Raw genomic sequence first — 12750 nt, 5'->3', positions numbered from 1 at the left:
TCTATCCGTTTTCAAGCTCCTGCTGCACCTGAATTCCCTCCCAGAGTTTACATCTCTCATCCCTTCCCACACCCAAATCCCCCATTCCCACCTCAGAGCCCGCACCTCCTGTCTCAACCCAGGGAGAGTGCGTAAGGGCCGGGGACAGCAAGTGATGGAGAGGAGGGGAACGGAGAGGATGGGGCCTCAGAGAAGGGATGGGTACTTGGGAAAGGTGGTGGGTGCTTGGAGTAGATCTTGGATTGCCCTGACATTGAAGAAGGGATCTTCGGTATAAAAAGGTTGGAGAGAACTAATAACGAAACTGAGAGGCTCATTGAATCCCTTGACTCTGGGAGCTGGGGCTGAAAAGCAAATGACAAAGTTCACAGGATGCATGAGAAAAAGACGACAAATGGTCACACAGTGTGCAGGAGGCCAATGCAAGAAGTAAATGCTCCTGTTCCAGTCACAGGGCTCTGGAGGCAGAAGGTGATTCCAAACACACCTAGAATAGCTGAAATTCAAAGCTTGTTCCGGGAAGAATTTCACGTTGAAGAAAGGCCGTTTTTTTCCCAGCCGGGTCTCCTCCTGCCTGCCCCAGGAAAGCCAAGTTCAGACACTGGGGCGATGGTTTTAGTGGCTGAGAAGCTGTTTAACGGGCTGTGATGCTTCAGGTGCAGGAGCAGTGATCTACTGTCCCCCCCAACTCCTCAGCCAGTTTTCATCTCTGTCCGTGTCAGGTGGTGGGTGCCAGGCAAATGCTGCGGCTGCTTTGTCCAGTGCCAATGGGATTATTTCACTCGACATCATCAGTGGTGCCAGGGGAGGAGAATCACTTACACAGGGAGAATCACTTACACAGGGAGAATCACTTACACAGGGCTAGAGCTGTGTCCACACTGGGGGGTTTCCACTGCCCCAGCAACACTTCCTGGTGCGGACCAGGCTCAGAGTGCTGCCTTGGCCCCCACTGCCATAGTGATCACCTCCTGGGCATCGCTGTACTGATCCTCTCACCTGCCTGTGAGGCAGGGCAGGGCTATTAGCCCCGTGCTACAGGTGGGGGGAACCGAAGCACGACACGACTATGGGATTCACAGAGCTGTGTAGGTGCCTGACACTGACTGACCTTAAGGGGAGTTGGGTTAGGAATCCCAGCCCAGTGACTTACCCCGAGTGTCCCAGGAACCAGGCCAGAGCAGGGAGCTGAACCCAGCTCAGTTCTCTAACCACTGACCCAGCCTTCCTCTGTCACCTGTGTCATGAATCATGGGTAGTGTGAATGGTTAGCACGAGTGCATGAGTGAATCAACAGTAAGTGAGCTGAAGAGAGGCCATGCTGAGGTCCAGGCAAGCGCCCCAGAGAATTATGGACTTGTTTGTTCTGGACAAAACCCCTGGAGGATCATGGACGTGTTTACAACTTTAAGAAGAAGGACCGTGGGAAATAAAAGAACTCTGTGTATGTGGCTGAGGCAGCGTTTCCAGCATTGCCAGATAAGAAAAGTAACAAGAGAAGAGTCTAACCAAGGACAGACCATTGTTTCTCACTAGTGGTGAGGCAAGTGGTGCAAAAACCGGATATTTCTGGATCGGTCGTGGACACACCAGTAAGAAGAAGGGGGTGTCACTAACGGACATCACCCCACCTGGACTGTGAGCAGCCAGTGGATGCATCCCACCGGCCTGGCCCCTGCCGAGGGGATATGTACCACACCATTTCCCCCCAGGAGTTGGAGTCCATCGATTCGGCATATTGGGGTGATGTGCACATTGGACTTCCACCTCAACCAAATTACCCAACATTCCCTGGGGTCTGGCCAGCCCCAGAGGGTGAGTGTGTGTGAGTGTGTTAAACTGAATTAAGAATTAAGCTGCTAAATTGGGTTAAGGAGTAGATGTAGATTGTTATTCCGTTCAAATATTGCTTTTAATGCCTTTTAATGCTTGTGATGCCTTGTGTCCAAGGGACTCTTTCTTTCCCTTCCCTTACTCCTCGCAGAAGCAGACGGCCAGCATCAACCAGAGTGCCCCTTTCAGTTCGAATCAGCTGTCTTCACTAGACCTGCTAATTCAAACCAGGGAAGATCGACAGTGGCAGCTTGAATCTTCTCTGTAGTGTAGACGTACCCCTGATGGGCGAACCCCTAGACCCAAAACTGGCAGAAGTGGGGGAAGGCCTCCGCCCCCTCTCCTCCACATGAAACCAGATACTGCACCTCTGGGATAACTTTCAGGATGTTTAGCTACTCACCTGGGATGGATAAAATTTATAACCCACCACATTGACACAGGTCAAGGGCAGAAAGTGAGGGACATTCACCACCCCCTCCCACAGAAGATGTGGATGGCCGTCTGACATGAACTCAATGCAATGCTGAAGTTGGGAGTAACTGAAGAGTCACAGAGTGAACGGAGGAATCTATCTTTTTACCAAAACCCAATGGCACTTTGAATTTCTGTATCAATTTCTGTCAGGTTAATGCGATATCCTGGTGCAAAGCAGATCCAATGCCACACACTGAAGAACTCCTGGGATGCCTGAGGAGGAGGGTGAATGTATCTATTGACCATTGACTTAACGAAAGGCTATTTGCAGATAATGCCTGTGACCCCAAAGGTGTAGGAGGCAAACACAGTCCAAAATGCCACTCGGGACCCTTCCCACAAGTACAGGCTTGTCCTCCCCCCACCCCCATCAGGGTCTATCACCCAGGAATTGTTTTAGAGCTGCAGTAGCTCCTGTCTCCACCTTCCCCTCTCTCCTATGCAGGTGCAATGAAGAGAGAGGAGGGGATGTTCAGCTGCAAACCAAGTAAGAGGCTATTCAGGGATTGATTACAAAGGGGGAAATGGGGAGGAGAACCTGATGCAGATAAAACAAGCATCAAACCAAACACGTGACAGTGTCAGCAACAACCAGGGGCTTGAACCCAGACCCAGTAATTCAAACCCTTTGGCTCGGTGAGTAAAGCCCTAAGGGCCAGGCCCCTTCTCTCCTGAGGACATGGCAGTGGCGCTGGGGGAGGCGCCCAGGACGTTAACCCTCAGGCTGATTTAGAGCCCCTGGAGAGCACTGGGGAGCCCCACAAGTCCTGACGGGACTGAAGGGTGAAGGGGAGTCGCAGGCTGGTACAAGCAGGTTGTGTGGGGGTGAGGGATGGGAAAATCCCCTTCCTCCACGGCAGGCGTGGCTGGGGCTGCCCCTCGCTGGCACGTGGCAGAGCAGAGGGGCCCGCGTACTCCAGCCACTAGGGCAGACAGCCCCCAGGCTGAGGCAACGCAGCCCTTGTAACGCCGCCGGGGGGGTCTGAGGGGAGCGGAACCCTCGTGACCGCTTGGCGGGAAAATCCGGTTTGGGCCGGTCCCTGAGCGCCCAGCGCCTGAGGAGATCCGACAGGATTCCTAGGTCGGGTCACAGACTCCAGCGCGTGGCCCCAGTTACTAAACAGGGTCATAACATTAGATTGTAACGCGGTAGAACAATGAAATCATGTATCAACAAACCCCCTACCAGAACTCAAGGGTGAAGACTGCCTTCCCCCCCCGTTCGGTCTGCGAAGGGGGCGGGTGTGCGATGGGTGTGCATGCACAATGTGCACAAGCTCAGCACAGTTGGCTTTTTCTGGACTGTCCATTTTACTGAGCAGTTTTTGAAGAGCTCTAGCACTGAAAGTTTGGCAGGGGATTGTGCTCGGGAAAGAGAAATGTTTTTTGCCATTGCCATGGAAATCCATGCCACGCTGGCCGGGTTCTAAAGTAGGGACCCCTGCTGTCTGGACCTGTTCAGCAGAGAGTCCGACGTGTTCCCGAGTCATTGAGATCTGGGATGAAAATGACCTTGAATGGTTATGGGGCAGTGTCCTAACTGATGAATCTTTCAGTCCCTGCCCATTGAAGCAGGTGCCTATAACCCCCCCGCACCGTCCTGCACCATGAGCTTCCTGCTTTAAAAAGGGTTTTGCTTCTCTAGGACGGGGGTGGGGCGGCGGCGAACGGTCTGTGGGTTTTTCTTGCTACCTGATCACAGTGTAGGGTCTCAGGAACGACAGGCCTGGGCTGCCCTGGGGCCCTGCAGGCCTGGCTGCGCGGCCACAGCGCGTCTGTCAGGCTCTGGCCCCGTCTGGCTGGGGAGGGACCATTCACAGAGGGGCGCTGCCCCAGCACGGTCCCAGGTCTCTGGCGTTACACAGGTGGCACCAAAACACAAAAGGCAGGAGCAGCGGGTGGGACAGGCTGCTCCTCCCTCTGTCAGGCCGGGGCTTCCAGGCTCTGCGGGTTCAGCCCAGGTGAGCCGGTCGAGCTACGGCGGGTGGCGGGAGAGAAGGGCCGACGATGGTTCAGCGTCACTCGGTCCATAATCGACCCTCCCGCGCAGCACAGCGAGCATCTCCCACTGGGGCAGGGCCTGTGGGAAATAACCAACTGCCCTGACTTTAGTTCTGAACCAAACCCCGCCCCAGTGAGCGCAGGGCAGGAAGGGGGCAGAGCCGCAGGCCCAGGAGCGGCTGCTCTCAGGCTGCGGAGGAGCCGTGCGAGGAGCAGCAGCCGGGCAGCACAAAGCAAGAGAGCAGCCTCACACACAGGCGGGGGTTGGATCTTGTGTTAGGGTCTCAGCAGGACACACGGCAAACCCCCGGGGTCCCCACAGCAGCCCCTGGTTCCCACGGGTGACGGACACCTGGGACCCCGCGGCTGGTCTGGGGGTGGGAGGGGGGAGCAGGGGGATGTTTCCAGAGCAACCAGGGAGGCGTTGGCTGAAGAAGGTGCAAAGGGGGAACAGCAGCAGCCGAGAAGATCCTGGGGTGTCCGGCTGCCAGGGCGGCTCTCAGGACGGGCACGGGGGGCTGCTGGGTGGGGGCTTCAGCGGGAAATTCCCAACGTCTCGGCATCAGGGGCTTTAAATAAACAAACACCCCCTGAGAGAGGATCAAACCCCTCCCCCGCCCGATGGACACCTCTCCACATGGCCCCCAGAACTCTCCCAACCCCCAAAGACTCCCCCCTCCCAGTCACCCCCACACCACAGACAGAGTCCCTTGTGCCCCGCATAGACCCTTCCCCCGACACAGACCTCTCCCCCCCACGGCCTTGCCCCCCGGACAGGTGTAGGGACTGGAGATGGGTGGGTGCATCACACCTACCTGAGCCGCAGGGGGCGCTGTACTCAGCCTCTGTGTGCTCCCCTGCAAGGCAAGGGGGGGAGGGATGAGGAGAGAGCCCCTCCCCCCACTCCCGCCCAGGCAGGATCTGTCGCCCCAGCCCAGGGGAGCCCTCCTGTGGGTCTGAGCCCCAGAGGGAGTGCGAGGTGGCCCAGGTGTCGGAGTGGGGCTGAGCGCTCTCCCCAACCCCCGGCCAGATGAGCTCTTTAAGTCGCCCCTCAACGCACTCAGGGACACCACCCTGCCGGCCCAGCCCAGCACAAGGCTTTCTGGGGGCATCTGAGGAGCTAGAGGGAGAGCAACTGTGTGGGGCCCTGTAGCTGGGTCATGAGATCCTGGTGGTAGCTGGGGGCCCGGGGTGCAGGACTTTCAGCCACTTAGAAAAGTCTTCTCCTTCGCTGTGGGGCATGGCCCCAAGAATCCAATTTCCCCCTCCTGTGAGGGGGAGTGGTGTCTTTCTGGTTCTCCCCCTTTGCACCTAGGCAGGCGGAGAAGAGAGACTTGTGTCCTCCTACAGCCAACTCAGCCAACAGCCCTCGCTCAGATCCTGTGGCCGGCAGAACCAGCTCCTGCCCCTTTGCTGGTCAGCCCTGAACTGAGCCAGGTTCCCTCCTTTTATTCTCCCTCCAGGCCTGGCATTGGCTGCCTGTAAAACGGGGCGGGGCTAATTGGACAAAAAGGCCTTGTGTAGCCCCTGCACTGCCAGGTCCTCCTCTCACTTCCTCACAGGCCCTGGAGGGGCAGGATTCCTCCTGCTCCTGCTAGGACGGCCCCAGTTACACTAGCTGCAGTGTCCCCACTGGCCAGACAAACACTGGGCTCCCGAAACCCTGTCATGAGCCAGACCCACAGAGTGAACCTGGGAAGGCTCCGACCTGAATCAACTGGGGCCCTTGGGACGGGGGAAAGTTCAGTGACTTCCCCCCCCCATCCCCACTGAGTGTGGCACAGCCCCCCAGAGCAGCGGTAACGGAGGTGGGGCCCATGCAGGACACTGACTGTGCCAGCGTGCCCACAGGAGCGGGGCCCGAGGCGGGACTCACCCGGCTCGTAGTAATCGTACAGCCTCACAGGGGCCGCTCTGAGATTCTTCACAGGGAAATCCTGCTCCAGGGAGAAGGTGAAACTCGCCGCCTCCTTTGTCAGCTGCCGAGAGAGCGACAGAGCGAACGCCCGGGCTGAGCGTCTGCACTGACAGCTCCAGCCCCCTCCCAGCGAGCGGCCTGGCCCAGCTCCCCCACCCCTGAGCTCCCCACAGCCCCCTTCACGCCCTCCCTGGTGTTTGGCCGAGGCTGGTCCCAACTCCCCTTCCTACATGGAAACCGGGCCCTTGAGATGGGAGCAGATTTCACCTGAGTGTGGTGCAGCCAACCAGAGCAGTGGTAACAGGGATGGAGCCCGCGCAGGACACACCCTCCCCACTGGCACCAGAGCCCTGAGCACTCACCTGGTCCAGGTAGATGGTCACCTGGTCCTTCTGCACCTCCAGCCTCTTCACCAAGGGCTGCTTCTCCAGCTAGGAGCGGGGGGAGGAAACGGCTGAGCCTCGCACGGAGGGGCTGAGACCGGATTCACTGCCTGGCTGGGGGTGGGACATGGGGCCCTAAACACCCTCCATGGCCCAGGGGCCTGGCTGTCACCCCCCAGGTCACTAGGGGGCTGCTCTGAGAGGGGGAGGGTCTAGATAGGGGCGCTTTGTTGCAGGGGAGCTAGTCACGGGCAGGAGCTGCTCAATGACGGGATGGGAGACCCAGGGCTGTGCAGCGCCTCACGGCTGTTAGGGGGCGCTGTGCTGCGGGGGGCAGGGCGCTGTGGGGGTAGCTCTGTGGGGGTCAGAGCTGCAATCTGTGTTCTCCTGGGGGGCTGGGCTCTCCCCATGGACCAGTCCCTGGATTCGGACTGTGTGACTGGCACTGTCTGGTCTCACCTGCCCCAGGGAGCTCTTGGCGGGGACGTAGCCGGACGGCAGCTTGGCCTCGATGATGGCCATGTTGGTGGCTGAGCGCTCCCCCCTGTACCTGCAAGAGGAGCCGGGGCTGAGGCCGGGGCAGCCCTGGGTACAGACCCCAGGGAGGGGGGATGGAGGGGCAGGGGAGGCCTCACATCTTCTCAGCCCTGCAGGCGTCTCAGGCCCTCTGCCTGTCTTGGACTGTGAACCCCCCGTGTCCCAGCCAGCCTGAGCAAGGGGCAGTGGCCCCAGGAGCTGCTTGGGAGCCGACTGCTCCAGTTCAGCCCCAGGACCTGCCCGTCACTGCCTGGCGCATTGGTCCTGCTTTGGGCAGGGGGCTGGACTCAACGACTCCCTGAGGCCTCTCCCAACCCTCTGATTCTAAGATTTCAAGGGGCTCCGAGCCCTGGGGGTGAATGGCTCCCCCAGCCCCTCCCCCCCAGCCCTGCAGTAGGACGATGTGCTCAGGGGGATTTGGGGTTCAAAGTGTTTCCACGCTGAAGGGGTGTCCCTGGGTTATTGGTGTTACGAGGTGAAAGGGGATTCAGGACCCTGGCCAGTGGCTGGAGGGTGCAGACCCCAGTAATTGGGGGCCTGCGGACCCAGCTCGGACGACACGGATGGTTCCAGCCAGCTCAATAAACCTCCTGTTTCACGCTGGCTGAGTCGCTGCGGACTAGAGAACAGGGCTGCGCCATCCCCTGGGAGTGCAGGCCCCGGGGCCCAGAGCGAGGGGACCCCCTGAGGGGCCCACGGCAGAGCCAGGCGGGCTGGAGCTCAGAGAGGTGGGGGAACGGGGGAGGGGCTCAGCCCCCAGGGGAGAGCGGATCCCCACGGAAGGGGGTTACCCCTGGGACCGCTGGGTGCCCTGTGAGTGTGACAGACAGCTCTGCCCAGCCACTTCCTCACTGCCTGGGCCTGTCCCTGCCCTGGAGTCGGACCCAGCGGGTGGGGGGCCGGGCTGGTACCGGGCGTGCAGGGCCAGGCTGAAGCGGGATGCGGCGCCCTCGCTGCACTCCTTCGGCTCCGTCTCCACCCGCAGCTCAAAGGTGGCGGCGCTCTTGGGGGGCGGCACGTTGTAGCACAGAATCAGCTGGGAGAAAAGTGAGAGGGTTGGGGCGGAGCCTGGCACCGTGGGGCCCAGCCGTGGGGCAGTCCCAGGGCACAGCCACTCACTGCTGGGCCCCAGGGGCTCCTGCCCTCACCTGCACGAAGACACAGCCGCTGCCGCTGGCCTGCACCGTGTACTGCCCGGGGATCTCCTGCAGGGCCGCTCGCTGCAGCTCCAGCCGGTTGGCGTTCTCCACGTGGAATTGCTGCCGGGCCCCGGCCGGGGAGCTCACGGTCACCGACACCGTCCCGCTCGCGCTGTACGTCAGGGCTGCGTATCTGGCCAGGGCCTGCAGGGCCACCACCGTGTCCTGGGGCAGGAAAGTCACCGAGGGGACAACAGGACCCCGCCTCCAACTCTCTGCAGCAGGATCGGGATTTGCCGGGATGCTGACAGAGACCTTGTAGAGATTCTCCTGCTTGCTGAGCCAGCGGGCGATCTGGGAGGCGGTCGCCACGTCGGCAGCAGACACGTTGGGCAGGGAGAGATGGGCCAGCAGCACGTAAGCCGTCAGCTCCACCTCCACCATATGGTTCCGGTGGGACTCGGGGCTGGGCAGGCCCTTCACCTGCCTCCGCCAGTGGAGCTGTCCCCCTAGGAGAGGGGCCGAGGGAAGGGCAGCCCCGCCCATTAGAAATATTCGCTGTATTCTATCCACAACCCAAAATCCATCCCAGCCCCACCCCCAGGGAACAGGCCACATGCATTAGATGAGCGGCTGGTGGGGGAAGATCAAAGTGGAGACCCCATGGGATGCAATTGCCCAGCCTGCTTGTGCTCGGGATCACCTCTGGTAGAGGGGGACACTGGGCGCCGGAGTGCGGGGTCCTCGGGCAGGGGGCAGGAGGGGAGCAGGGCCTAGCTGAAGGGCCGAGGGAAGAGCCATCACCAGGGCAGGGGGCAGTGGGTGGGCAGGGCCGTGGGGGGCAGCCCTGCCCTGTGTCTGGAGGCCGCCAGGGGGGAGGGCACTGGAGCGAGGCGCTGCGGTACCGGCGCTGACGCTGTGCTGGGCCAGGCTCTGCAGAAGGGCGTCCCGCAGCTCCGTGCGCCCCGCCAGCCCGAAGGCGTAGGCCAGCAGCGCCCGCGTGTAGAGGTCACTGGTGCGCGAGGACTCCTGGAGGCACTGGAGGGCCCTGGTCACCGTGGGGTCCTGGGATGGGGGAGACACCCAACAGACGCCCCGTCAGGCTGAGCTGCCCAGAGGAGACGCCCCACGCCTGGGCGTGCCCCCCGGCTCCCAGCCCATGGACCCTCACAGCGCTCCACCTGGCAGCCAGCTCTCACCTGTCCCAGCCCGTCCCTACCCCCGTCACCTGCACCGAGCACCCCCACAAGCCTCACCCAGGTTCCCCCACTGAGCTCTAGACACCAAACCAGCTCAGCCCCTCCCCACCTGCCAAATCTCCCTGCCCTACCCCAGCCCAACACCCCACATCACCCTGCCCCAGGCCTTGGTACCAACTCAACAGACTGCCAGCACCCCCTCCCCCAACACCTCCTCCCATCTCCAGTACCCCGAACATCGCCCTGACACCCCCATATCCTCGCCCTGAGCCCCCCCAGTGCCCTGGTCCCTGCCCCGGCAGGAAGGCAGGGCTTGGCCTCACCGTGAGCGGCTGCCCCAGCTCCAGCAGCGCTGCCGTGACGTAAGCCGAGAGAGAGATTTCATCCATGATGTTGCCCTGCGGGAGATGGAGACACCGGGAGCCACCTCAGGCCAGGCCTGTAGGGCCAGCAGATCTGGCTCCAGCGCTGTGGGGGGCTTGCATGGGCCCCTCCTCCTGCTGGGGCCTGTCAGGCTCACGTGGGTCGTAGCAGCCCGGGAGGCCAGGCTGTGGCAGTGAGTCCCAGGGGCTAGTTCGCGAGAGGCGGCAATGGCTCCATGGCCACGGCTGCACTGGCCCCGTGTGAAATCCTCCCTCAGCCCCTGCGCCAGGGCTGGGCAGCGGGTTTGCAGGGACGTTCCCCAGACGCCTGTGGAGACGCGGGGCCGGTCCTGCAGCGGCTGAGGGATTCGCCCCCCCCGGGCGAGCTCCGGCTCGTTAAATCGTCCCCCGCGCGGGAATCCAGACTGTGCCTGAGATTTGTCTCCTCCTAACTCCCAAGCGGCCGGGGCGGCCCCAGCCCTCCCAGAGAGACCCGGCCCCTGCAAACGGCTGGGGACCAGCGGGGCCCAAACCGCAGCCTCTGGGATCGGAGACTGAGTGGAAACCTTTCACCACAAGCCAGATCCACATTCAGTGCACCTGCCCTGTGCCCCCATGCCCAGGGACTTGGGTCCTTCGGACTACATCTCCCATGATGCACCAGGACTGCCCTTCTGACATGGGAGTCACGTGACTTAAGGGCTGGGCTGGGCCCACCATGCTCTCCATGCCATGCAATGGGTGTGGGGTCTGCTCGGGCCAGTGGGGAGCCTGGGCTACTCAGGTGGATGGAGCAGGGCTGCTCTCTCCTGCAAAAACCCTCTGACCCGGTGTGACGTTATTGGGTTCTGAAGATCACTGTTGCACCCGTGCGGGGGGGGGGGGGGGCGGTTGTCACAAAAGTCTGTACAGAAGGGGCCACGTGAGGTGTCACATGAAAGCTTCTGTTCTACTGACTGTCTGTGCTATTCACGTACTTGTGTAATGTCTGTCTGCGGAGTTATAATTATGGACTCTGTGGTGATGCTGGAAGGTTCTCTGTCTGAGCAGAGCAATGGGCAAAGAATGGTCAGCCAGTGGCTATGCTAATTAGCAAGGCTCCAGAGACAATAGATCTCTAAGTGCCAGAGACACACTTGAGGAATGTCTGGGTATCTGCAGACCAGCCACAATAATGGTTGCTGCCTTGGGACACAAGGATAGGTCGATGGACCATTTGACCTGCAGTGACCTGCTCTGGCCAGGAAGATGCCAGGAGAGGGATATAAGCGCCATGTGGCACCCTCTGTCTGCTCTTGAGTTCAGCTCCTGGTCCCAGATGCAGCCTTGCAGGGAACAACGAGCTGGGAAGAACCGTGGACCCATCCTGACATAGGATGTAACCAGAGACTTTTAAGAGAGCAGTTTGTAACGTCTCTGCTAAGAGTCTGTATCGAGAACTGGGAGATTTGATGCATGTGATGTATTCTCCTTTAACAACTTCACTCTCGTGCTTTTCTTTCTTTTAGTAACAAACCTTTAGATTTTAGATTCTAAAGGACTGGCTCAGCGTGGTCTTGTGGGTAAGATCCGGAGTGTAAATCGATTGGGATCTGTGGCTGGTTTCTTGGGACCGGAAGAACCCGTTCGGGGGAGGTGAAATTGGGTTCTAGACCCGTCACCTGTGTGCAGGCCCAGGGCTAATTGGGGCACAGGGAGAGCTGGGTATCAGAGGGGTTTTGCTCGTGAGGCTTCTTGCTGGCCAGATTGGCAGCTGAAGGGCTCTGTGTGACTGGTTTGTGGCCTATTTGGGAAGGGCCTCCACTCAGGGGCTGTAAGGAGCAATTTGCCCTGAGCAGATGCCCTCGGCTGTGCCCAGACTCAGCCCGGTCCGTCACTCCCAGCTCTCTGGGCCATTCAGCTACCACTAAAACCCAGGGAAACCCCTATGCAAAACCGGATTACAACAACCAGCTGCCATAGGGGGCGGCCAGGAACTTGCCCAGCTTCTCCCTCCTCCCCCACCCCATCAGCCCATCTCCCTGGCCTCCCACCTGCAGGATGTTCCTCAACGGCTCCCCCACACGGCGGAAGCAGCCGCTCTCCAGCTGGTGACGCTGCAGCCACCGCAGGCTGCGGTTTACATGCTTCTCATCGATGGAGATGTAGGGTCTGGCCTGGCCAAAGGACTTGAGGACGAAGGCCGTCAGCCTGGGCGGGGAGAGACCCGTTACAGCAGGGGTGAGGAACCATTTTGAGGTGGGGGTGTGACGGTGCGTTGGGTGTTTCCCGTCTCCTGCACCCCCGTAATGGCACGGACAGACTCCACCAGCCAGTAGAACAGAGGGAGTTTATTGCTTCTCCAGGATACAGCACAGCACAGATGTACTTCTGGTTACAGGAACTGGGGCTAAGAGGCCTCAGTGCCCCCCCTTGAGATGGGGGGTGGCTGGGCCCTACAATCCCAGCCCCCTCCCTAGCTCCTTCTCCTCTGCTTCCCAGACAGCAACTAACCAACTCTCTTCCAGACCTGCCCCCCAGCAAGGGGCGGCATTCCCCCTTCCTTTGTTCCTCTCCCTGGGGGGTAGCTGGTCGGACAGGTTGAGAGACCCTTTTTGCATAATGATTCATCCCCTGCCCTGCTGTAGCCAGCAAGGTACCCCCACTACGTCACAGTTCTCCCCCCTCCGAGAGCGAACTGAGCAGGGTCACTCCGCTCGTGACCTCGGGAAGTTCGGGTCCTCTGTGTGGGAACCTGCCCTGGGGCACGGGTGCTCCCCTTGACTCAGACTAGCCGCGGCAAGGCCCCACATGAATTGGCTTCCCTCTGTCCACTCGCTGCACCGCTCTGGGGGGACTGGCACAGGCCTGTCCTCTGTGGTCACACCCACCCTTCCGCTGGCCTTGATCTCTGGCCAGGGT

At 60.5% G+C, this 12750-nt stretch overlaps 1 protein-coding gene across 1 annotated transcript in view; it reads right to left on the bottom strand.

Moving 5' to 3' along the window:
- Positions 1–3602: 3602 nt before the first annotated feature.
- LOC102456764 (alpha-2-macroglobulin-like protein 1) overlaps positions 3603–12750 on the bottom strand; it is a 66301-nt gene continuing 57153 nt past the window's right edge. The window contains exons 26-35 of the mRNA XM_075918665.1: positions 11883–12039; positions 9811–9885; positions 9194–9353; positions 8298–8797; positions 8061–8185; positions 7072–7162; positions 6592–6660; positions 6188–6290; positions 5127–5168; positions 3603–4880 (exon numbers count right to left, since the gene is read on the bottom strand). Coding sequence (XP_075774780.1) covers positions 4846–4880; positions 5127–5168; positions 6188–6290; positions 6592–6660; positions 7072–7162; positions 8061–8185; positions 8298–8797; positions 9194–9353; positions 9811–9885; positions 11883–12039 — 1357 coding nt within the window. The 3' untranslated portion in view covers positions 3603–4845. The remainder of the gene's footprint in view (positions 4881–5126; positions 5169–6187; positions 6291–6591; positions 6661–7071; positions 7163–8060; positions 8186–8297; positions 8798–9193; positions 9354–9810; positions 9886–11882; positions 12040–12750) is intronic.

Source organism: Pelodiscus sinensis, unplaced genomic scaffold, assembly GCF_049634645.1.
Source record: "Pelodiscus sinensis isolate JC-2024 unplaced genomic scaffold, ASM4963464v1 ctg39, whole genome shotgun sequence".
NCBI classification, from domain to species: Eukaryota; Metazoa; Chordata; order Testudines; family Trionychidae; genus Pelodiscus; species Pelodiscus sinensis.
Note: the sequence above shows the minus strand (reverse complement) of the source record. Positions and strands in the feature narration are given on the sequence as shown.